Here is a 22,911-nt window from a genome sequence, read left to right as displayed (position 1 = left end):
GGCCTTGGATGGCAGGCAGGTGTTTGGAAGGGGAGATTGGCGGATTTAGCAGTCCCTCGGGGTAGCAAAGTCGGACAGGACTGAGCGACTAAGCACAGAACACACAGAGTCACGCGTCCTGTAATTCTTCTGGGACTTTCCCGGAAGCTTCACGCAGTCAAACTAGATCCACCTCATTCTGTGCCGCTCACTGCTCTTGTAGCCTCATTTCCAAGTCTTTCATGAATTCTTGGGAGTCAGACTAGAGAGTGTTGTATCAGTCCTTACAGTCCCAATGTCAGTTAACAACAGCATGAGTCTGATTTTTGAACAGATAGCATATCCTTTTAAAAGTATGAAAATTCCTTTATTCAACACCGTGTAACCTCAAGTTCTGAACCTGTAAATCAGCTTAGAGTACCTACCATTGCTGTGAAACCACGCCCCAAACAGCATTAGTTCCCTGCCTATAGCATGAGATTCACCTGGGAAATACCTTGGCGCGTTCTTGATCCCCATCGCAGGCTTACTATGCGGGCTGGGGCCAGCAGTTGGAGTTTCAGCTTTACTGTGATTTAAATTTACCCCTGATGCAAGTTCAAGTTGAGAACCACAGACAGAAAAATCTAAGCACAACAGATACTGCTGTCTCCCCAGGGAACACCCACTCCTCCTGTAGCTTCCTTGCTAACAAGGCCCTGATCTGGTGCCCAGCTCTTGGCTGGTAAATGTGGTAAGTCTAAAAAAAGCAGGTCTCAAACATTTTGACTTCAGGACTGCTTCACATTCTTAAATACTGATAACGCCAAAGAACTTCTTTATGTGGGTTGTAACTATATTTATCATACTAATTCACTTAAAATAGTTCATACACAGAGTAACATGAAAAAATAACCTTACCAGATCTCCACCCCACTCCCCACTATTGCATAGAGTAGCATCTTTACATCTTATAAACCTGTAACTACTGACATTAGTTAGTATTAGACAGCTGGATCTGCTTCTGAATTCAGTCTGTTCAATATCCCATCTGTCACATCATGTAGCCTCTGGAAAACTCCACTGTACACTTGTGAGAGAATGAGAGTGAAAATATCAAATAATGGTTTAGTGTTGTTTTGACCTTAAAAACCTCCTAAAAGGGTCTCAGGAGTCTCCAGAGTTCTCCAACAAATTATACCTTGAAAACCACTGATCCAAACTAATTATGATAGTTTCATTCTTTTGACCAGCCATTAATTTAGGGGTAGACAAATGCTCTAGTTCTAGGCCAAGAAAAAGTTGTGTTTTTTGGGGGGTGGGAGGGTGGGTAGGGGGACCTCTAAAGACTTTCTCACTTCCTAAGGAGACACTGGACCACAGGGCCATTATCTACCTCTGGATGGATTAAGGTGGCTGCACATTCAAGTCTATCCAAAGATGAAACCAACACAGAAAGGTCTCAAAGCAGCAGAGGTACTACGCCTGGAGTTTTCCTACTTCTGTACTTCTTGTATGTGAGAAATTGACAATTGTGTCAAGAGGCTATGGGTACACTGAACAGGGAACAGATACTGTACCTTGGGGAATTAGGAAAGCGATGAAGAAAGTAGCATTTGAATTTATATTAAAGAATCAGTGTGCACAAGGGAAGAGGTTGAGGAAACCCTGAGTATGCCAAGTCTATACACAACAATTCTGGGTTCTCCAGCTTTCTCTTGTGAAATCAATCTACCTTAAGCCTCTCCTCACCCCATCCCACCATATATGATCCTATTCCAGAAACCCAACAGAGCCTATAGAAACTCAAAGAGTATCTGTTACAAAAGGAAAGTGAAAGAGTTATTTTTTAAATGGTTCTTTATTCATAAACTTGATGCAAGTTTACAAAATTTACTGTACATTGCCAAATAAATCTGCAATGAAAAATAAAGTCCAAAAAACCCCCCAAAACCAAAAACCAAAGCATGCCAAATGTGCAGCTGTCAATCTGCTAGCCATCAGGATATTAAAGAATTCAATAATGTATTCAAGATTTAGCCTTAGGTTTAAGGAACTTTAATGCTTTAAAGAATTCTGCCTTGTCACTTGTTATCTGAGCAACTGGCAATTGGAACTGTATACAAATTAACCGAATGAACAAGAATGCCAGAAAATCTTTTTCTACTATCCTCTTAACCAAAATAGGAAAGAAGAAAAAAAAGGAAAAGAAATTAAACACAATAATGCAGAAGTGCCAAGTTTTTCAGATGTGGTTTACAAAGTTAAAAACTGAGTCTTAAAGCATAAGACACACTTTTGAACTTTGTAACTGGTTTGTGCAGAAAAAAATGTGCTTCTGGGTTTCTTTTTAAAAGTGCTTAATAACTAGAGTTTACTTTTAAATCAAATTTGGGTATATTAAAAAAAAAAAATCTATTACCAACCCAACAGGACTAATTCAGGTAAGGCAATGAAATGGAGAGTACACTGATTTGAATCTAGATTTTATAAAAGAATTAATATATGTAGAATTCCTATTAGTCTTTCAATGTAAAAGCCATTATTATGACTATAGGAAAAATTTAAGTCTCCAAATTAGATACTTTTTGTACTTAACTGAAGTTTTGTTCAAGAAGTCTTTGTGCCAATCACTTTATAAGATTATTAGTTTACAACTGATTGCAACATCCCGTTAATAAAATGGAAACGTAGAATGACTTAGTATTTTAAATAATTCAAGCTCTATACTTCAAGCTCTTCATAAGAAATATTGAACCAACAAGAAGCAGATTCAGCTCAGCAAGACTCTGATGCCCCAGGGGAAATTACTATGCACAAGCTGAATTGACACAGCCACAGCCTTGCTTTGCTCTGCCTAAAAAGTTCAACTCAATTAAGAGCAAATCTTCAGCAGATAGTTCAGATCTTCATAGCCAAAAAAAAAGAAGTTTAACTGTTTAACAAGTACATTTCCTGTCATTATTTTGGCAATATCATAAAATAGTTTTAACCTGAAAAAGCTACTGTGATTCAGAACACCTTAAATTTTCTAAACCAATATTAAACATTGATTAAACTTTATTGGCTTTAATGGAACAATATATTGTAAATCCTCATAACACACGAGCTCAAAAATGGGAAATTTGCCCTCAAGTCATAACTTCAGTAACCTGATGCTGACTTGTCTACTTAAGACATTTCACCTTTCAAGAAAGAGATGATAAGGAGCGGCCAGTATGTGTATTTATCGGAAAAAATACAGTAACGGCCCCACTGCTCAGTCCAAGATACCTAAAATGAGAAAAATGGAAAGGCTGTAACTTATGCTGGATCAGTTGACAGATTATCCACTAAAATAACTATTAGCTAACATCTTCGGTACTGCTGTTATAGGGGCACTCAAAGCTTGTCTGCATGTTGGAAAGATTTTCTTTAAAGCAACACTGGTCCAAGCATACAAAAGTCAACACATTTAGCCATCTTCCTTTGGAGGGGTGTACCAGCCTGAAAAAGAATGGGGAAAAAAAAAGTTAACATTTTAATTCTTAAACCAACTAGGAGAAGTGACATTTTAGCAAGGTTACATACTTTCTCTACCCATAGTTTTCTTTACTCGTAATTTCCCTGTTTAAACCTATTTGTAAAAATTAAGCTTATACTTGGGTTGGTAACACAACATTCTGATATATTCACAATATAGTTATTTTCTATGAATAAACTGTACTTGAATTTTCAAGGTGAGATCTCTGTATTAGTGGCATTTCTACCTAAAGAGAAGAGTGTGGAATATTAGACAACAGGCTAAGTTTTATATAGGAAACTGAACTAAAAATAACTGTCCCCCAAACAAAATCCTGGTATTTTAGAGTGTGAGGAACTTGGACTGCCGTCAGTGCAGTGATGTCATTTTACCAGTGAGGGTGCCATCTCAGCAGGTGCCCTGATTAAGTGATTAAGCTCAAGATCAGATTTAGCAGCAGCAGGTTAACTAGAATCCATCTCTTGAATCTGAATCTATTGCTCTTTCTTCATAGCTAATTACACACAAACCTACACTTTCTGAAATACAGGTGCTTTCCATAAACATTTTTGAATGCTGACTATAATGTCTAATTTAACAAAAAATAAGAGATAAGAAAAACGTGTTTCTATGCTCAACAACAAGATAAAAAGTGAAGTCGCTCAGTCGTGTCTGACTCTTTGTGACCCCCATAGACTGTAGCCTACCAGGCTCCTCCATCCATGGGATTTTCAGGCAAGAGTACTGGAGTGGGTTGCCATTTCCTTCTCCAGAGGATCTTCCCGACCCAGGGATCAAACCCGGGTCTCCCGAATTGTAGCCAGAGGCTTTACCGTCTGAGCCACCAGGGAACACCCTAAGGTTAACAACAAGATAAGCTCTCTCTAAAAAGGCAAATGAGACTGAGACAAAGTATTGTTTGGTAGGAAGCTGCGCTTCCAACAGTATAAATATACCAAGACTTGTGGAGTGTCCACGTGCTTAATAAAGGAGCATATAGGCATCTTTGGGTCTGTAATTTTAGCGTGCTAGAGATGATTATTATGAAAACCTAGCTTTGTCCTCAAATTTTATCATTTCCCTCTTCAGAAGCTTGAAAATTGTTTTGAATACTATTCTTTCAAAAGTAAGCAGTCACTGCAAAAGCGACACGTTTGCTCTATCACTTAAATGAAAGTGAGCACACAAAAAACACAAATATTAAGTCACAAGCTACCACATTCTAACTAAAGAACACTTTACTGTAGATACTCTTGAAGAAAAACTACTTCCTATCAATTAACCTCCTCTGCACAAAAATGCATCCATTCCACTACCCCAGCTACCATGAATATCAGCACACTTGGTTATTAAGTGCTGCACACACACACACAACTTATCTCCTTCCTCACATTTGGCAAGACAGAAATCATACCACCTTTAGAGATGAGAAAACTGAGGCTGAGAGGTAATGGGACTTGCTCAGGGCCACAGAGCTAGTGAGTGACCCAAATGGCACCTGATAATCGGTCTTGACTCCAAGTCTACTTCTTTGTCATCTCACTGCTGCTGCTGCTAAGTCACTTCAGTCGTCTCCGACTCTGTACGACCCCATAGACGGCAGCCCACCAGGCTCCCCCGTCCCTGGGATTCTCCAGGCAAGAACACTGAAGTGGGTTGCTATTTCCTTCTCCAATGCATGAAACTGAAAAGCGAAAGTGAAGTCGCTCAGTCGTGCCCGACTCTTAGCGACCCCATGGACTGCAGCCTACCAGGCTCCTCAGTCCATGGGATTTTCCAGGCAAGAGGACTGGAGTGGGGTGCCACTGCCTTCTCCGTTGTCATCTCACTATTAGAGACAAAAACTCCAAACATACCTTGTGAATACAAGAAAAATTGAAAATAAGTCCAATAAACTTTTGAAAGATATTTTTTAAAATTTACAATTCAGTCTATTTTTAAGTATAGACTGAAGTTAGAACTTTTTTACTTGAATAAATAAATCTGCACAACTGTCAAAAAGCATTAAGCAGTCTGAAAATGGTTCAGCAACTGGCTTATGATCCTGATTGCAACTTACTCAGTATTAACAGCAAGAACTCCACCTTTAGAATTGCCTTTAACTCGGTTCCTATCCCAGTATCACACATTTCAAGTAGGTAAAGTGATTCATTCATTAATCTACTCAAAAATGTTTGACTCAAAGATTCCCAGCCCAAGTATTTAGGATACAAAGATTTTGAATGAAGCACACTATGTGTATCCTCAAGTTAAATTTTTTCACTCTGGTAACCATACTTTGTAAGAAATTAAAGCAAAAACAGAAGAATAAAACAAAATAAGTAAACAGTACATTATGTAAAATTTCACATATGGCAATAAATACTTATTGAAGTAAACGTACCATTTTTCTCATGTATCTGTACAATGGAATTATAGGATTGCTGGGCTCTTGCTAGATTATATTGATTCTGAAAGAGAATTATACATTTTATATCAAAACTATAAGTAGATGAAAATCATTACAAATAATTGATGGATTATTTGCATCACTGCTGTATTTAAAAGAACACAAGAAACCAAGTATTTCCATTTGAAAAGTAAACTTCCCAATTTCATTATTCCCAGCTATTTTAGAGGGATAACAAAATCAAAACTGTTTTCTAATAAAGATCTACAAGATTCACAGTTCATGTGCTAAGTCCTCCTGCCACTGCACAAGTACAAGGCTTTATGAATAAAGTTAAAGGTGTTATTTGGATGCAAGGAGAATGTACATGTACATATATATGTATATATGTGTGTGTATATATATATCTATGTATAACAATCACTGCTGTAGAGCAGAAATTAACACATTGTAAATCAACTATTACTTCAAAAAAGAAAAAAAAACTTGTATCTAGAAATATAAAATCATACATGTCCACTGACAGAAAACTCTTCCTCATAACTTCCATCAAAAAAAATAAATAAACTACAAAATACTGCCTTCAGGTAAGGAAACACTAGGCTTTAAGGACTATACATCTGGATAACAATTTGAGTTAAACCTGAAGAATGCCCATAAGTGATAGCAAGTCACACTACTAAAGCAGTCTTCTTTTGTTAACCTCTACAGATTAGAATGTCTTCTATGGGACCAAGTTTAGGATTGATTTTATTAATTTTATCCCCATAAGTACAACTTGCCTACATCTTAACTTCCAATTCTCCATCGTGGAGAATTATCACAAGCATTCTCCATAGTGGTTCACATCTATTATGTTATGTCACCTAATTTTTTAATAAATTCATAGCATAAGAATGTGTATAAACACATTCCAAATGACAACTTTCATTCCTACCTGGCCTGCAACCAGCCAGTTCCTTTCCTCACCCACCTTCCTTCTTCCATTCAAATAAACTACTCTTATTAGTATCCTTGTATATCCTAAAGATTAAACAAATTAATGTACAGCCTATTGTTATTAGTCACTGTCCCCTGCATTTTTTGAGAAATGATAGATAGCATGACCTAGAGTAAAAAACTATATCCTCCTGGTTAAATGAGACTTTTATCATCAAGTAGTCACTGGAATGTGAAATAAAGTGGACCTTAGAAAGCATCACTACAAACAAAGCTAGTGGAGGTGATGGAATTCCAGTTGAGCTATTTCAAATCCTGAAAGATGATGCTGTGGAAGTGCTGCACTCAATATGCCAGCAAATTGGGAAAACTCAGCAGTGGCCACAGGACTGGAAAAGGTCAGTTTTCTTTCCAATCCCTAAGAAAGGCAATGCCAAAGAATGCTCAAACTACCACACAATTGCACTCATCTCACACGCTAGTAAAGTAATGCTCAAAATTCTCCAAGCCAGGCTTCAGCAATACGTGAACCGAGAACTACCAGATGTTCAAGCTGGTTTTAGAAAAGGCAGAGGAACTAGAGATCAAATTGCCAACATCTGCAGGATCATGGAAAAAGCAAGAGAGTTCCAGAAAACATCTATTTCTGCTTTATTGACTATGCCAAAGCCTTTGACTGTGTGAATCACAACAAACTGTGGAAAATTCTGAAAGAGATGGGAATACTAGAATACCTGACTTGCCTCTTGAGAAACCTATATGCAGGCCAGGAAGCAACAGTTAGAACTGGACATGGAACAACAGACTGGTTCCAAATAGGAAAAGGAGTACATCAAGGCTGTATATTGTCACCCTGCTTATTTAACTTCTCTGCAGAGGACATCATGAGAAATGCTGGGCTGGAAGAAGCACAAGCTGGAATCAAGACTGCCGGGAGAAATATCAATAACCTCAGATATGCAGATGACACCACCCTTATGGCAGAAAGTGAAGAAGAACTAAAAAGCCTCTTGCTGAAAGTGAAAGTGGAGAGTGAAAAAGTTGGCTTAAAGCTCAACATTCAGAAAACTATAATCATGGCCTCTGGTCCCATCACTTCGTGGCAAATAGATGGGGAAACAGTGCAAATAGTGTCAGACTTTATTTTTGGGGGCTCCAAAATCACTGTAGATGGTGACTGCAGCCATGAAATTAAAAGACGCTTACTCCTTGGAAGGAAAGTTATGAACAACCTAGATAGCATATTGAAAAGCAGAGACATTACTTTGCCAACTAAGGTCCGTCTAATCAAGGCTATGGTTTTTCCAGTGGTCATGTATGGATGTGAGAGTTGGACTGTGAAGAAAGCTGAGTGCCAAAAAATTGATGCTTTTGAACTGTGGTGTTGGAGAAGACTCTTGAGAGTCCCTTGGACTGCAAGGAGATCCAACCAGTCCATTCTGAAGGAGATCAACCCTGGGATTTCTTTGGAAGGAATGTGCTAAAGCTGAAACTCCAGTACTTTGGCCACCTCATGCGAAGAGTTGACTCATTGGAAAAGACTCTGATGCTGGGAGGGATTGGGGGCAGGAGGAGAAGGGGACGACAGAGGATAAGATGGCTGGATGGCATCACTGACTCAATGGGCATTGAGTCTGAGTGAACTCCAGGAATTGGTGATGGACAGGGAGGCCTGGCGTGCTGCGATTCATGGGGTGGCAAAGAGTTGGACACGACTGAGCGACTGAACTGACTGAATTAATGCTTTGTTCCAAAACCACACGTTTACACTGTGTTCTAAAATCACACTGTTTACACAGCTAAATCACCTTTTTGTCAATGTATACAGGCAAACCTCATTTTACTGCACTTCACTTTATTGCACCTGGCAAATGCCACATTTTTTTTGTTGCAGATTTTAACAGACAGCACTGCACCAAGCAAGTCTACTGGCTCCATTTCCCCCAAGAACACTGGCTGACTTTGTGTGTCTGTGTCACATTTTGGCAATTTGAAATACTTCAAACTTTTTCATTACTATGTTTGTTACAATGATCTGGGATCACTGATTTTTGGTGTTAACCACTACCACTAGCTGAAGGCTCAGATAATGGTTAGCATTTAGTAATATTTTTTAATTAAGGCATGTACATTGTTGTTTAGACATAATGCTGTTACACACTTAGGAGACTACAGTACAGTGTAACTGTTACACATACTAGGAAACCAAAAAGTTCCTGTGGTTTGTTTTATTGTGATACTGGCTTTACTGAAGAAGTCTGAAACTGAACCCATAATATCTCCAAGGTATGCCTATACTGGTCTATCTCTATTATCTTCTTCCTTTAAAAAAAAATCCATCTCTTTGTATCCTCACATGTTAAACATACTTCTTGTGACAAATTATAATAGAAAATTAAAAAGAATATATTCATAAATGTATAACTGAGTCACTTTGCTGTACAGAAAAAAATTAACACTATAGATCAGCTGTATTTCCAAAAAATTTTAATAAAAATAAATAAATACACTTCTTAAAGACCACTTAATTCAAACTAACTGGTAACTTCTGTGCATTTATATTTGTTATGATTTATTTATTTGGATTTGCTTTTATAACTTCACTTTCTGATTTCTATTCCTCACTTTTTAATATGATTTTATTATGTCCTCCTGGGATTCAAATAAGACATGTTTTACATACACCTCATTCTGATCTGTACCTCTTATCTTCTGCTGTACTATCTATTCCTGGGTCCCTCTGTGCAACATTCTGGGTTATTTCTTCTAATAATTCTCTCTTCTGATGTCTAATCAGTTTCTCATTTTAACATTCTTCATTTCTATAGATTCTTTTCTCTGATCACTAGATATTACACATAAGTATTCATTTTCTCACAATTTTAATATCTGCTAATTCCAAAACATCAAGTCTTTGTGACTCTGTGTCTCTTAGTCATTGTTTCTGCCAGTTCTCATGTATGTTAGGATGTCTACTTGGGTGCTTGTCATCTTTCACTGTCAAGTGAAAAAGATGTCTTAAAACTCAACATTCAAAAAACAAAGATCATGGCGTCCGGTCCCATCACTTCATGGCAAATAGATGGGAAAACAATGGAAACAGTGACTTTATTTTTGGGGGCTCCAAAATCACTGCAGATGATGACTGCAGCCATGAAATTAAAAAACACTTCCTCCCTGGAAGAAAAGCTATGACCAACCAAGATAGCATATTAAAAAGCAGAGACATTACTTTGCAAACAAAGGTCCACCTAGTCAAAGCTATGGTTTTTCCAATAGTCATGTATGGTTGTGAGAGTTGAACTATAAAGAAAGCTGAGCATCTAAGAATTGATGCTTTTGAACTGTAGTGTTGGAGAAGACTCTTGAGAATCCCTTGGACTGCAAGGAGGTCAAACCAGTCCATCCTAAAGGAAAGCAGTCCTGAATATTCATTGGAAGGACTAATGCTGAAGCTAAAACTCCAATACTTTGGCCACCTCATGCAAAGAACTGACTCATTGGAAAAGACCCTGATGCTGGGAAAGATAGAAGACAGGAGGCTAAGGGGACGACAGAGGATGAGATGGTTGGATGGCATCACCGACTCAATGGACATGAGTTTGAGCAAGCTCCGGGAGTTGGTGATGGACAGGGAAGCCTGGCATGCTGCAGTTCACGGGGACACAAAGAGTCGGACACGACTGAGTGACTGAACTGAACTGATCTTAATCTCTGAGAATCTTATAGTCTTAATTCAGAAATCCTTTCTTCTAAAGAGTATTGGCATTTGCTACTGATGAGAACTGTAGCTACAATTAACATGAGACCACTTTAGTCCCCTTAGAGAGTCAATTTCCTGCTTCCTCTGTGAGTTGATTCCAGTGAGCTCTTAATTTGATGTGCAATACATTTAGATATACTTACTTAGATTTAGTACTATTTGGATAGGTATTTAATACAAAATTCACAAGGAATTTTAGGAACATACAGAATTTTTTTTAAAATGTCAGGTAGGGATGATTTCCATCACACACTTTTCCAAAATATACTAACTTCAGAGTTTGTTTTGGTCTTAAGTGTTCACAGATAACTATAATTAGACATGAAAGATATTTCTGATATGGTAAGTGAATAAAGAACAGAAGACGGTGGGTAAGAGCAGAGACTAACAAGCAGAATGTCTGGTTCGAATCCTCACTCTCCACCTGTGACCTTACATGAGTCACCTAACTTCTCTGTGCTTCAGTTTCCTCATCTACAAAATGAGGACAATAATAGTACCTACTTCTAGGTTATTAGAGGATAGAAAGTTAATACAGATTAAAAAGTTTAGATTAGAGCCTAGTGCATATATGCTTACTAGGAATTAACTATTACAATGAGGTCTCAATTTGGGGAAGCATGTAACTACATACAATTTTTTATTCACTAGTATATATAAACCAATAATAAATTTTAAACCATAGACATATTTAATTATAGTAGAAATAACAAAGACTAAAAGAACAGGTAGAAGCTTCATAACAGGAAAAGTATCTCGTAGTTAATGTGATATTCTTAATAAAAGTACCTTATTTGCTCCAAACTGCACTCTGGCTTTGCCTTTAACTAAGGTGGCATTGATTTGCATGATGACCGATTCTATTGAATAGGCACTGCTCCAGCCCTATAGAAAGAAGAAAACACTTCTCTAAAACACTGTGGTATTCCTGATTCTCACTCAGGAAAGCTTAAGAAAATGGCATATAACAACTCAGTAGTATCAAATTTATGTTAAGTTTGTAGTCAAGCAGTAAAAGTCAAGTTGGACCATTTCCAAAATCTCACAAAACAAAGAAAGCTGTGTTGTAAGAGCAACAAATGAGCGAATTATAACATACCTCACTCTTATTGCCCATCCTAGCATAGTTTAAGCACCAAGTACAATGTCATTTTACTGGTTTAAATAGCTTTCATTATTAAAATAGGTGCTATTAGCAAAAAATATATATATATTTTAAAGTAGGTACTATTACAAACAGCTCTGTCCACTTAGAATCTAACTTACATAATTAAAACACTCTACCGAGGTTGAAATACCTGAGTGCCGTAAGAAAAATAGTCACCTGTTTTGTGAGTAGTTCCATGCACAGTGCTCCACCGCCCAACACGTACCTTAAAAAGAAAAAGGAATCATACAAAATTCTCTAGATCTTGGTATTCTTTCTTCAGTTTTTAAAGTATCACTACTAAGAAAGTATGCATACAAGATTAAAAGATACTATGCAAAAATGAAAATAAGTTTTTAGGGTTACAGAACTATAGGTAATTCTAAAATTCTGATGTCATCATCTAAATGTCTTTTTTTTTTTTTTTTAACTAAATAATGGTTCTTAACAACAGAACACTTGAAAACTTTTAAGGTATCAGAAACTAAGAACTTAGCCCTAAACATTCCAGAGAATCGGGACAGGCGAAATCTTCCTTAAATGGTTTTCAACTGTTCTACTCATCTTAAGATTTCTCCACCATCATGTTAAATAGCCAAGAGCTTTTCCTCTGACAGCAGTGATGAATTTACCCTATTTATAATAATGAACATCTGCATTTATAGTTAAAATATTTTTCATTCTGTTGTGAAGATCAGATGGTTCTGACCAGGGAGCCTCTCTGGAGCTCCCCTATTTCTCTTTCTAGTCCTGAGGACTCTTCTCTAAACCAAGGACAACTATGGGGGATTTCATTAGAAATCTCCCTTAGATCTCCCTTATAAATCATTATTTAGATCAAGATTCTTCAGCCTTTGATATTCTCTCAAACAAAGTAACTCCTCCTTTAATGTTAAACTTTAAAACACATTAAATATCATGCCTAAAAATAAAAGGAATGGTAATTACAAAAGAAAAACTGTGGCAATCTTGAAAACACATAAGGTAGGACCACTGATTAGGTCTATGTGAAAACTGTGTCCACCACAAGTTTTGTCTGTCCTCTGGGACTCTGCCCATGCCTTTCCCTTGCCTGAGATTCCTTCCGCTGCCTGCTCTCCCAAATGCCTGTTCTTCCTCCTGCCCCATAAAATTTGCCAAGACCACTCGAGCCTGTAAATTTTGCATTGTGGCTAAGCAAATGCATCCTTGTATTGACTAAACCAAGTAACAGAGAAGTAAGGAATCTAAAAACTTCTACTGTAGACCACTAGTAATAATAGTTACAGTGGAATCACTCACTAACAGAAACTAGTCAATAACTCTCCCCTATCCTGGAGAATTCAGGCAACCATCTCTCTTTTACTTCCTTGTCCCAACTTCCGGGAACTTTCAAAGCAGAAGTTTAATAGGAAGAAAAAAACTCCAAAAAAATTAAATCAGGAAGGAGAATCATGAGATTTTACACTTTGTAGGGGAGGAAAAAATTGGGAGATTGGGATTGACATACACACTACTCTATATAAAATGGATAACTAATGAGAATTTACTGTATAGCACAGGGAACTCTACTAAATACTGTGTAATGACCTATATTGGAACAGAATCTTAAGAAAGAGTAGATATATGTAAATGTATTAATTGATTCACTCTGCTGTAGAGCAGAAAGTAATATAACACTGTAAATCAACTATACACCATATTTTTTTTTTCAGGAAAAGATAAACTGTGTATATTCTCTTATGTTCCTGAAACTCAGAAATTTGTCTACAATACTCTGAATCTCCCACTGGGCTCAAAGTGTATCTTGCATATTTAAAAATCTTGCAGCTTTAAATAAGCATTTGCTGATTTAACAGAATTACAAGATCCAAGTTCTCATTTGATTTTGATTTCTCCAAAACCACTCAAAGTCTAGTAATCTGTTCATGAGTTAACACCATTCTGGGTCCTTACACTTCAGAAACGCTAAAGAGAAACTTATTTTAGGAAAAGGACATATGTAGTTAATGCTGAGTTACCAATTATCTAACCACCACCTTCCCCTTTAGCACCCCACTCTTCATTGTGGGCGTGGAGAGTCTTGTCAGGAGAGAAGGGAAAGTTTTCATACTTGTAGATCAGAAGGAAGTACATTTTCTACATGCACATACTAACTATAAAAGTGTTCAATGTCTCAACACAAGACAAAAGTAGTTCTAGTACCTATACAAAAAGTGAGCTAAGCATATATTAGTGCATAATAAACTTTCCTTAGTATATACAATTACTAAATTTCTCTTTAATATATATACCACCAGCAGTATTTACACATGAAAAAAAGTCAATTCTACTTTTGTCTTGTATCATTTTATCAGTATGTGTTCTAAGCTCTTATTGCTCTTAGGGTCCAAACAAAGAGCTCCTGCAGAATACTGAGACAATGCAAGGATACTAGGAAAAAAAAATAATCTAAGGGTCATTTACAGATAAAATGCCACATACATGGGCACAGTAACATTTTCAACTTAAAAATTTTTTCAGTTGCCAAAGTTATATAGCATACACTATCCTAAGTTCAGCCTCTTCAGGCATTAGTTTATAAAATTTTTGTTTTACTAGGAGGTTCTTGCAAGAATGTTTGCCAGCTAACCTCCCCACCCACAATCTAGGATGATCACTTAATTGCTATGAGGGGACAACAGATACCAGTACTTAAGTGGACAACAAATACCACAATTCATGCAACACTGATTCTTGCAAGGATCCAAAAAACAGATGAGAAATAAAATTTTATATTAAGTCAAATTCTTGATAATGATCACTTAAAAAAAAAAAAGGCAGGCTTCCAACACAATACTCTAAAGCAGTTATCCTCCAATTAAAAATAAATTTTTTAAAAAGGCAGGTTTATCAGCCGACATAAAACAGTCATGATCTTTCCCTTTGTTGAGGTAAGGAAAGGGGCCATGGATAAGAACCGAGCCCTAAAAGAGCAATAAAGTTCTGGCATTTAAAACCAGATTCTTAAAATAATGTTCCCTCAATACAGACAAAAAACCCATGGTCATATAGAAGTAGAAGTATTCTCTTTGTGAATGACTGGGACACAAACAATACCTCCTATTATATCAGCCAATAAAGCATCTTTAGTTGCTTACAAAGAGCTCTCTAATAATGTATTGTACTACCGTCAAATAATCTTTCTGATTCTCACTACATTTTACCCTGGACCAAGCAAGAAAGGCAGCCAAGTTGTGATGGCTCAGTAAAGTAGCTCATAAAACACCAGTGGATTGGAAATTGTATACTACCCTAAACTGCCTATTTACTGTATTTGCCTACATCTTGCTAACTTACTATAATAAAGCTATAAAGCTAAAAGCAAAGGAAAGATATACCCATTTGAATGCAGAGTTCCAAAGAATAGTAAGGAGACATAAGAACGCCTTCCTCAGTGATCACTGCAAAGAAATAAAGGAAAATAACAGAATAGGAAAAACTAAAGAATCTCTTCAAGAAAATGAGAGATACCAAGGGAACATTTCATGCAAAGATGGGCACAATAAAGGATAGGAAAGGTATGGACCCAACAAAAGCAGAAGATAGTAAGAAGAGGTGGCAAGAAAACACAGAAAAACTATACAAAAAAGATCTTCATGACCCAAATAACCACAATGGTGTGATCACTCACTTAGAGCCAGACATCCTGGAATGTGAAGTCAAGTTGGCCTTAGGAAGCATCACTTCGAACAAAGCTCCTGGAGGTGATGGAGTTCCAGTTAAGCTATTTCAAATCCTAAAAGATGATGCTGTGAAAGTGCTGCACTCAATATGCCAGCAAATTTGGAAAACTCAGCAGTGGCCACAGGACTGGAAAAGGTCAGTTTTCATTCCAATTCCAAAGAAAGGCAATGCCAAACAATGTTCAAACTACCACACAATTGCACTCATCTCACACGCTAGCACAGTAATACTCAAAATTCTCCAAGCCAGGCTTCAACAGTACATGAGCCCTGAACTTCCAGATGTTCAAGCTGGCTTTAGAAAAGGCAGAGGAACCAGAGATCAAATTGCCAACACCTGCTGGATCATCAAAAAAGCAAGAGAGTTTCAGAAAAACATTTACTACTTCTTCGTTATTGACTATGCCAAAGCCTTTGACTGTGTGGATCACAACAAGCTGTCAAAAATACTTAAAAGAAAAAAAAAAAAAAACTTAAAAGAGACGGGAATACCATACCACTTTACCTGCCTCCTGAGAAATCTGTATGCGGGTCAGGAAGCAACAGTTAGAACTGGACATGGAACAACAGGCTGGTTCCACACTGGGAAAAGAATATGCCAAGGCTGTATACTGTCACCCCGCTTATTTAACTTACATGCAGAGTACATCATGTGAAATGCCTGGCTGGATGAAGCACAAGCTGAAATCAAGATTGTTGGGAGAAATATCAATAACCTCAGATATGGAGATGACACCACCCTTATGGCAGAAAGTGAAGAATTAAAGAGCCTCTTGATGAAAGTAAAGAGAAGAGTGAAAAAGTTGGCTTAAACCTCAACATTCAAAAAATGAAGATCATGGCATCCGGTCTCATCACTTCATGGCAAATAGATGGGGAAACAATGGAAACAGTGACAGACTTTATTTCCTTGGGCTCCCAAATCACTGCAGATGGTGACTGCAGCCATGAAATTAAAAGATGCTTGCTCCTTGGAAGAAAAGCTATGACCAATCTAGACAGCATATTAAAAAGCAGAGACATTACTTTGCCAACAAAGGTCCATATAGTCAAAGCTACAGTTTTTCCAGCAGTCATGTATGGATGTGAGAGTTGGACTATAAAGAAAGCTGAGCACCTAAGAATTGATGCTTTTGAACTGTGGTGTTGGAGAAGACTTGAGAATCCCTTCGACTGCAAGGAGATCAAACTATCCTACAGGATGGACTGAATATTAGAAGAACTAATATTGAATCAGTCCTGAATATTGGAAGGACTAATGCTGAAGCTGAAACTCCAATACTTTGACCACCTGACATGAAGAACTGACTCATTTGAAAAGACCCTGATGCTGGGAAAGATTGAAGGCAGGAGGAGAAGGGGATGACAGAGGATGAGATGGTTGGATGGTATTATCACCGACTAGATGGACATGAGTTTGAGCAAGCTCCGGGAGTTGGTGATGGACAGGGAAGCCTGGCGTGGGGCAGTCCATGGGGTCACAGAGTCAGACACGACTAAGCAAATGAACTGAACTGACCTGCTAAGTTACTATATTTTCTTATCTCGTTCATTCATTTACAAATATTTATTGCATGTATAGTAATAGTATGTATGCATGCTAAAAACTGAGGCAGACATAAGAATATACAATGAAGAAAACTGATACGACTTGCCTTCATGATTTTGCAATATAGTAAAGATTAGATGTTAAGTGAACAATAAAGTAGTGGAGGGGGTCCCAAAGTTCTGTGAGACGGAAAAACCAGAAGCCTTATTCTAAATCTGGTGGTCAGGAATAATATACCTACGAGTGAAACACACAAGCTGAGACTTGCAGGAATTGAAGTGTGGGTGGAAACAAGAGGACTGAAGAGGCAAGCAAGGGCAAGCTGACAGAAAGTATATGGAATAGGTAAGGACATCAACCTGCAGCAGCAGCGGGAAGACATGGGATGTGTTTAAGCAGAGGAGCAACAATCAGAACAAATCTGTAAAAGCTCACTCTAAAGAGCTTTATGAGTGAGGCTGATCAGAAATTCTCTGAAGTGATCCAAGTGAGAACTGATGGTGGTAGCAACAAAACTGGAAACTATTGGATCTGAAAACCCTTTAAAGTGGAGAAACAAAGGAACATGAGAAAAAGACGAGATATACACAATGACTCTAGGTTCACTAAGTGAGATAAGGAAGACTGGGGAAAGGGGGCTGAAAAACAGATGGGCTCAAGTTTTGTCCTGAAGGCCTGTGTAAGAGACATTCGAGTAGAGGTGTCAGTAAAGCAGAAGAATACTGGAAACACCAAAGACATAGGGATGTGTGAGACAAGCCTAGGAGTCACTGGCACACAGAAATATTTTAAAAGCCATGGAGCTTTTTCAACAAACCACACAAGAGCAATTGGACATTAGGTAAAAATCTATGATCTAAACCTCATACCTTATACAAAAATTAATTCAAAATGATTCATAGACATATCTGTAAAATGTAAACTGTAAAACCCTGAGGAACAAAAATAGAAGAAAAATCTTTGGGATCTAGGACTAGGCAGAGTTCTTAGACTTCATACCAAAGGCATAATTTTACTTCAAAGCTAAAATATTCTGTTCTACAAAAGATTCTGTTAAGATAAAACTAAGCTAAAAACTGCTGCTGCTGCTAAGTCGCTTCAGTCATGTCTGACTCTGTGCGACCCCAGAGATGGCAGCCCACCAGGCTCCCCTGTCCCTAGGATTCTCCAGGCAAGAACACTGGAGTGGGTTGCCATTTCCTTTTCCAATGCATGAAAGGGAAAAGTCAAAGTGAAGTCGCTCAGTCGTGTCCAGCTCTTAGCGACCTCATGGGCTGCAGCCTACCAGGCGAAGAAACTAAAAAAGCACACATCCAAAGGATTACTGTGCAGAATGCATCTTAAAAACTTTCAAAATTCAACAAAAGAACAATCCAATTAGAAAACTGGCAAAAGACACGAACAAATATCTCTTTGAAGAGAACATAAAGTTGTCAAATAGGCACATGAAAGATGCTCAACACTGAGGAATATTCATTAGGGAAGTGCAAGTTAAAACCACAATGAGACATCACCGCACAGCTAACAGAATGGTTAAAATAAAAACAAATGATATCACCAAGTGCTGGCGAGGATGTGGAGAAAGTGGATCACTCACACATTCTTGATAGGAATGCAAAATGGTAAAGCCATTCTGGAAAACAGTGTGGTGGTTTCTTTTAAAACTCAATATGCAGTGACTGCGAGTGCATGCAATGTTGCTCAGTCGTGTCCGACTCTGGGTGACCCTATGAACTGGAGCTGGCCAGGTCCCTCTGTCCATGGGGTTCTATGACCTAGCAATTGCATTCCTAAACCTGAATCCCAGACAAAGGACAATACATTCACATTCGTTCACACACATATACACACACACTGTATACAAGTATTCATAGCAGCTTTACTTGTAATACTCTTCACACTGAAATCAGTCTAGAGGTCCTTCAGTGAGTTACTGGTTAAACAAACTGTGGTACATGGGGCACCATGGAATACTACTTAGCAATAAAAAGGAACAAACCAGTCAGACACTTAGATGACTCTCCAGGGAATTATGAGTAAAAAACAAAAAACCAGCTAATCCCCAAAGGTTACAATACAAAACTTTAAGATTTCATTTATGTAACTTTTTTTATAATGACAAAATATTAGGAATGCAGGCTAGATGAGTGGTTACCAGGAGTTAAGGAATGAGAGGCATTAGAGGAAAATGGGTCTAGTTTCAAGGGGCAACAAAAAGGATCCGTGTGGTGTTGGAACTGCACAGCACCTTGACTGCTGTGTTGCATACACAAATCTACTCAATATAAAATTCAAGACACACATATGCATGCATGCACGCTAAGTTGCTTCAGTCGTGTCCGACTCTTTGCGACCCTGTGAACTGTAGCCTATCAGGCTCCTCTGTGCATGGGAATTCTCCAGGCAAGAATACTGGAGTGGGTTGCCATGCCCTCCTCCAGGGGATTGTCCTGCCCCAGGGACTGAACCCACATCTCCCTCACTGCAGGCAGATTCTAGAGCGTTAAGCCACCAGGGAAGCCCTACACACGTATGTGCTGTGCTGTGCTCAAGTTGCTCAGTCATGTCCGACTCTTTTCGACACCACAGACTGTAGCCACCAAGTTCATCTGTCCATGGGCATTCTCCAGGTAGGAATACTGGAGTGGGTTGCCAGTGCCCTCCTCCAGGGAATCTTCCCAACCCAGGGATCAAGCCCAGGTCTCTCACACTGCAGGCAAATTCTTTACCATCTGAGCCACCAGGGATATATATGAGTTATACATAAAACTGGGAAAATCTGCATAAGCACTATATACTGTATCCCTGTCTCTATATCACTGTTTCATAATACTATACTATACAGCTTTGCAAAAATTGTACCATAGGGAAACTAGGCAAAGCGTACAAAGTATCTCTAATTTCTTACAACTGTGTGCAACCATACAATTAACTCCATGGGGAAAAAAAATTTTTTTTAAGGCAAAGGAATGAAGAGAAAAGAAAAGAGAAAGGACCTAGTACCAAATTCTAAAGAACTCCAACAGGTAGAAGTTAAGGAACAGGAATTCCCAGCAAAAAGAGACTGAGAAGAGGCAATCAGAAACCAAGGGGAAAATGTTTCGGTGTTGCTGAGAAATCTAATAATCAGGTATGACAGAACCTGAAAACATACTTCTGGATTTACCGAAGTCCCTATTGGAAATATCAGTCTGGGAGGAACAGTAACAGCTAATGCCGAATTACATGGGGCTGAAAAGTGAACAGGAAGGAAATGAAGAGAGTTGGTTACATACACACTGCTTGTGGGAATGTAAATGGTGCAGCCACTTGGGAAAAGTGTGGCACTTCATAAAAAGTTAAAAAGTTATTACCAAAGGACCTGGTGACTCCTCTCATAGGTATGTGTGCTACAGAAATGAAGATGCGCACACCGAAACCTGTCTGTGAAAGTTCACAGCATTATTCCTAACAGCCAAAAGGTGGAGACAAGTGTCCACGGATAAATACAATGGAATGAGCTACTGATACATGCTGCAACATGGACGCACCTTGAAAAATTCTAAGTGACAGAAGCCAATCCCAAAAGCGTGTAATTTGTTTGCTTCCTTAAATGAAAATGTCCAGAATACGCAAATCCATAGAGATAAGAATTAGTAGTTGCTAGTGGGTGGAGGGATAGGAGAGAGGAATGAGAAGTGATTGCTAATAGGTACAGAGTTTCTTCTGGAAGGTGATAAAAGCATCTTTAAATTAATGGTAATGGTTACACAACTGAGTATACTATACCACTGAACTGTACCCTTCAAAAGGGTGAGTTTTATCATATGTGAATTATATCACAATGAAGCTGTTATGTTTAAAAAATTTTTTGACAAGAAACAAATAAGGAAGTAGCTAGGAGATATGGGATATAAAATATCTGGAACAAAAACTGTTCAATAATCTGTCCAGAGTCACAGTGTTTAATTAAGCATTAGCCTGAGTCAGATCACAAGCTGTTCTATCAGGCTTCATACTTTTTAGTTCTTCCCATGTCAGTCAATAATTCTTACTTTTTACTTAATAGTTGAGACTGTGAAGATCAAGTCATATTGATTTTGCCTCAAATCACCCTCATCCTTCATTCATCTTTCCATTCCCATCACTATTGTAACAGCTCAGGTTGTTATCACTTTACCCTACGACAGTGGCATCAGCTCTTAACTAGCCTTGCATTCTTCCAGACTTTGTGAATATAATTTGTCCTGTAGTATTTTCTACTGTCAACAGATTTAGCTTTCTAAGACATTCTTTTTACTGTTATTTCCCTATTTCTGAACCAGTCTAAGAAAAATAAATTAAATGTCCATGGGTAATAGTTTGCTCACCAATTCATGCTCCTATATAATTATAAGCTATTGTCAACACAATTTCCTATAATTTTTCTATAGGAACTCTACCCCTCATGTGCTATATAGCTCAAACTGTTCTGATAAAACTGAATACACTATGCTCTTTCCTAAATGTGTGATTGTGTTTACTTTTCACCTATATAGACAATTTTCCTTCAACCTCCATAAGTTGACCAAACCCCACCAAATACTTCAAGATCTAGCTGAGATCCCACCTCCTTGTCCAAGTCTTCCCAGATCACTATTGCCAGAAGCAATCTCCTTTCCCTTTAAGGTCAGAGAACTTAAGTCCATACTTAACACCTGACAAATCAACTGAATACTCAATGCTTCTAATCTTTTGTTATTGCTGCCCTTTGGTATAATGGAAAAAACATTTTATTAGAAGATAAAAGGTTTATTTGGATAAGTCACAAACTGACTTCTTATTCTAGTTATTTATTTGAATAATGGGAAAATAACCCCATTTGGTAAAAGTAATCAATGAAGAGAAAATACATAGCAGATTTAAAAACTGGAAATGGCATTATTTATAATTTAATTATCTCCACAAGATGGTAAACTACTAAGACCATAAACTCTAGGGAATTTTTTCCACAACAGAATATGAAAAAAATCTATGCTAGTGAAGTTTACATCAGATTTCAAAATAATTTTACAAAAACATTTTTTATATATTTATCCTGAATTTGCAAAAAGTTTCCAAATATTTTCCTTAATCATTTATAGCCACCCATATTGTTTTAATCTAAATGAGACTATTACTATATCAAGCATAGAAATAATCAAAGGATTGGATATTTTTAGATTTTAATTACCATAATATGATTGTTTCAGAGTGGACTTGATCAGCTGAGCATATCACAATTCTCAAACTAGTTTAACTCCTCTTACTTCAAGGATCTATAGAACCTTCCACAACTAACCTAGGTAAAAATTCTGATCCTTTCCCCATCATTCATATGACTTCTAATCACACACACACAAAAAAATACAAATTTCAATAAAAGATGCCAGGCAATTACCATTTGATTCTACCAAACTGAGACCACCTCCTTAGAAAATCAATGACCAGCTCAATAGGCCCGTGAGATTTCCTGTGATTATTCCTCGCATCATGGGCATGTGGGAATCACTTAATCCTAACTTTCTCTAAACCCTCAATCACAACTTACATTTTAAAAACATTCTGATTTTTTAAGGTGAAATATATACACATAGGGGTCATTTAAAAACCCCTATAAACATAATGATTTATGCCAGTGATGCTTAAATTATGGTTCCCAGCCTGAAACACCAGCTTCACCTGAAACTATCTTAGATATGGAAATTCTCAGGCCTCATGGAGAAGGCAACGGCACCCCACTCCTGTACTCTTGCCTGGAAAATCCCATGGACGGAGGAGCCTGGTGGGCTGCAGTCCGTGGGGTTGCTAAGAGTCGGACACGACTGAGTGACTTCACTTTCACTTTTCAGTTTCATGCATTGGAGAAGGAAATGGCAACCCACTCCAGTGTTCTTGCCTGGAGAATCCCAGGGACGGGGGAGCCTGGTGGGCTGCTGTCTATGGGGTCACAAAGAGTCGGA

At 37.9% G+C, this 22,911-nt stretch overlaps 1 protein-coding gene across 5 annotated transcripts in view; it reads right to left on the bottom strand.

Moving 5' to 3' along the window:
• Positions 1–1,800: 1,800 nt before the first annotated feature.
• The window catches only part of UBE2Q2 (ubiquitin conjugating enzyme E2 Q2), a 61,642-nt gene continuing 40,531 nt past the window's right edge, over positions 1,801–22,911 (bottom strand). For 2 of the 5 annotated variants that reach the window (XM_004017823.5, XM_004017824.5), the window contains 4 exons: positions 11,876–11,924; positions 11,341–11,436; positions 5,844–5,910; positions 1,801–3,444 (listed from right to left, as the gene is read on the bottom strand). In XM_004017823.5, coding sequence (XP_004017872.2) covers positions 3,413–3,444; positions 5,844–5,910; positions 11,341–11,436; positions 11,876–11,924 — 244 coding nt within the window. In that variant the 3' untranslated portion in view covers positions 1,801–3,412. Of the gene's footprint in view, positions 5,911–11,340; positions 11,437–11,875; positions 11,925–22,911 lie in introns of all 5 variants that reach the window. The other 3 variants (XM_060401710.1, XM_060401711.1, XM_012098644.4) reach the window with 2 other exon arrangements.

Source organism: Ovis aries, chromosome 18 (genome assembly GCF_016772045.2).
Source record: "Ovis aries strain OAR_USU_Benz2616 breed Rambouillet chromosome 18, ARS-UI_Ramb_v3.0, whole genome shotgun sequence".
NCBI lineage: Eukaryota > Metazoa > Chordata > Mammalia > Artiodactyla > Bovidae > Ovis > Ovis aries.
Note: the sequence above shows the minus strand (reverse complement) of the source record. Positions and strands in the feature narration are given on the sequence as shown.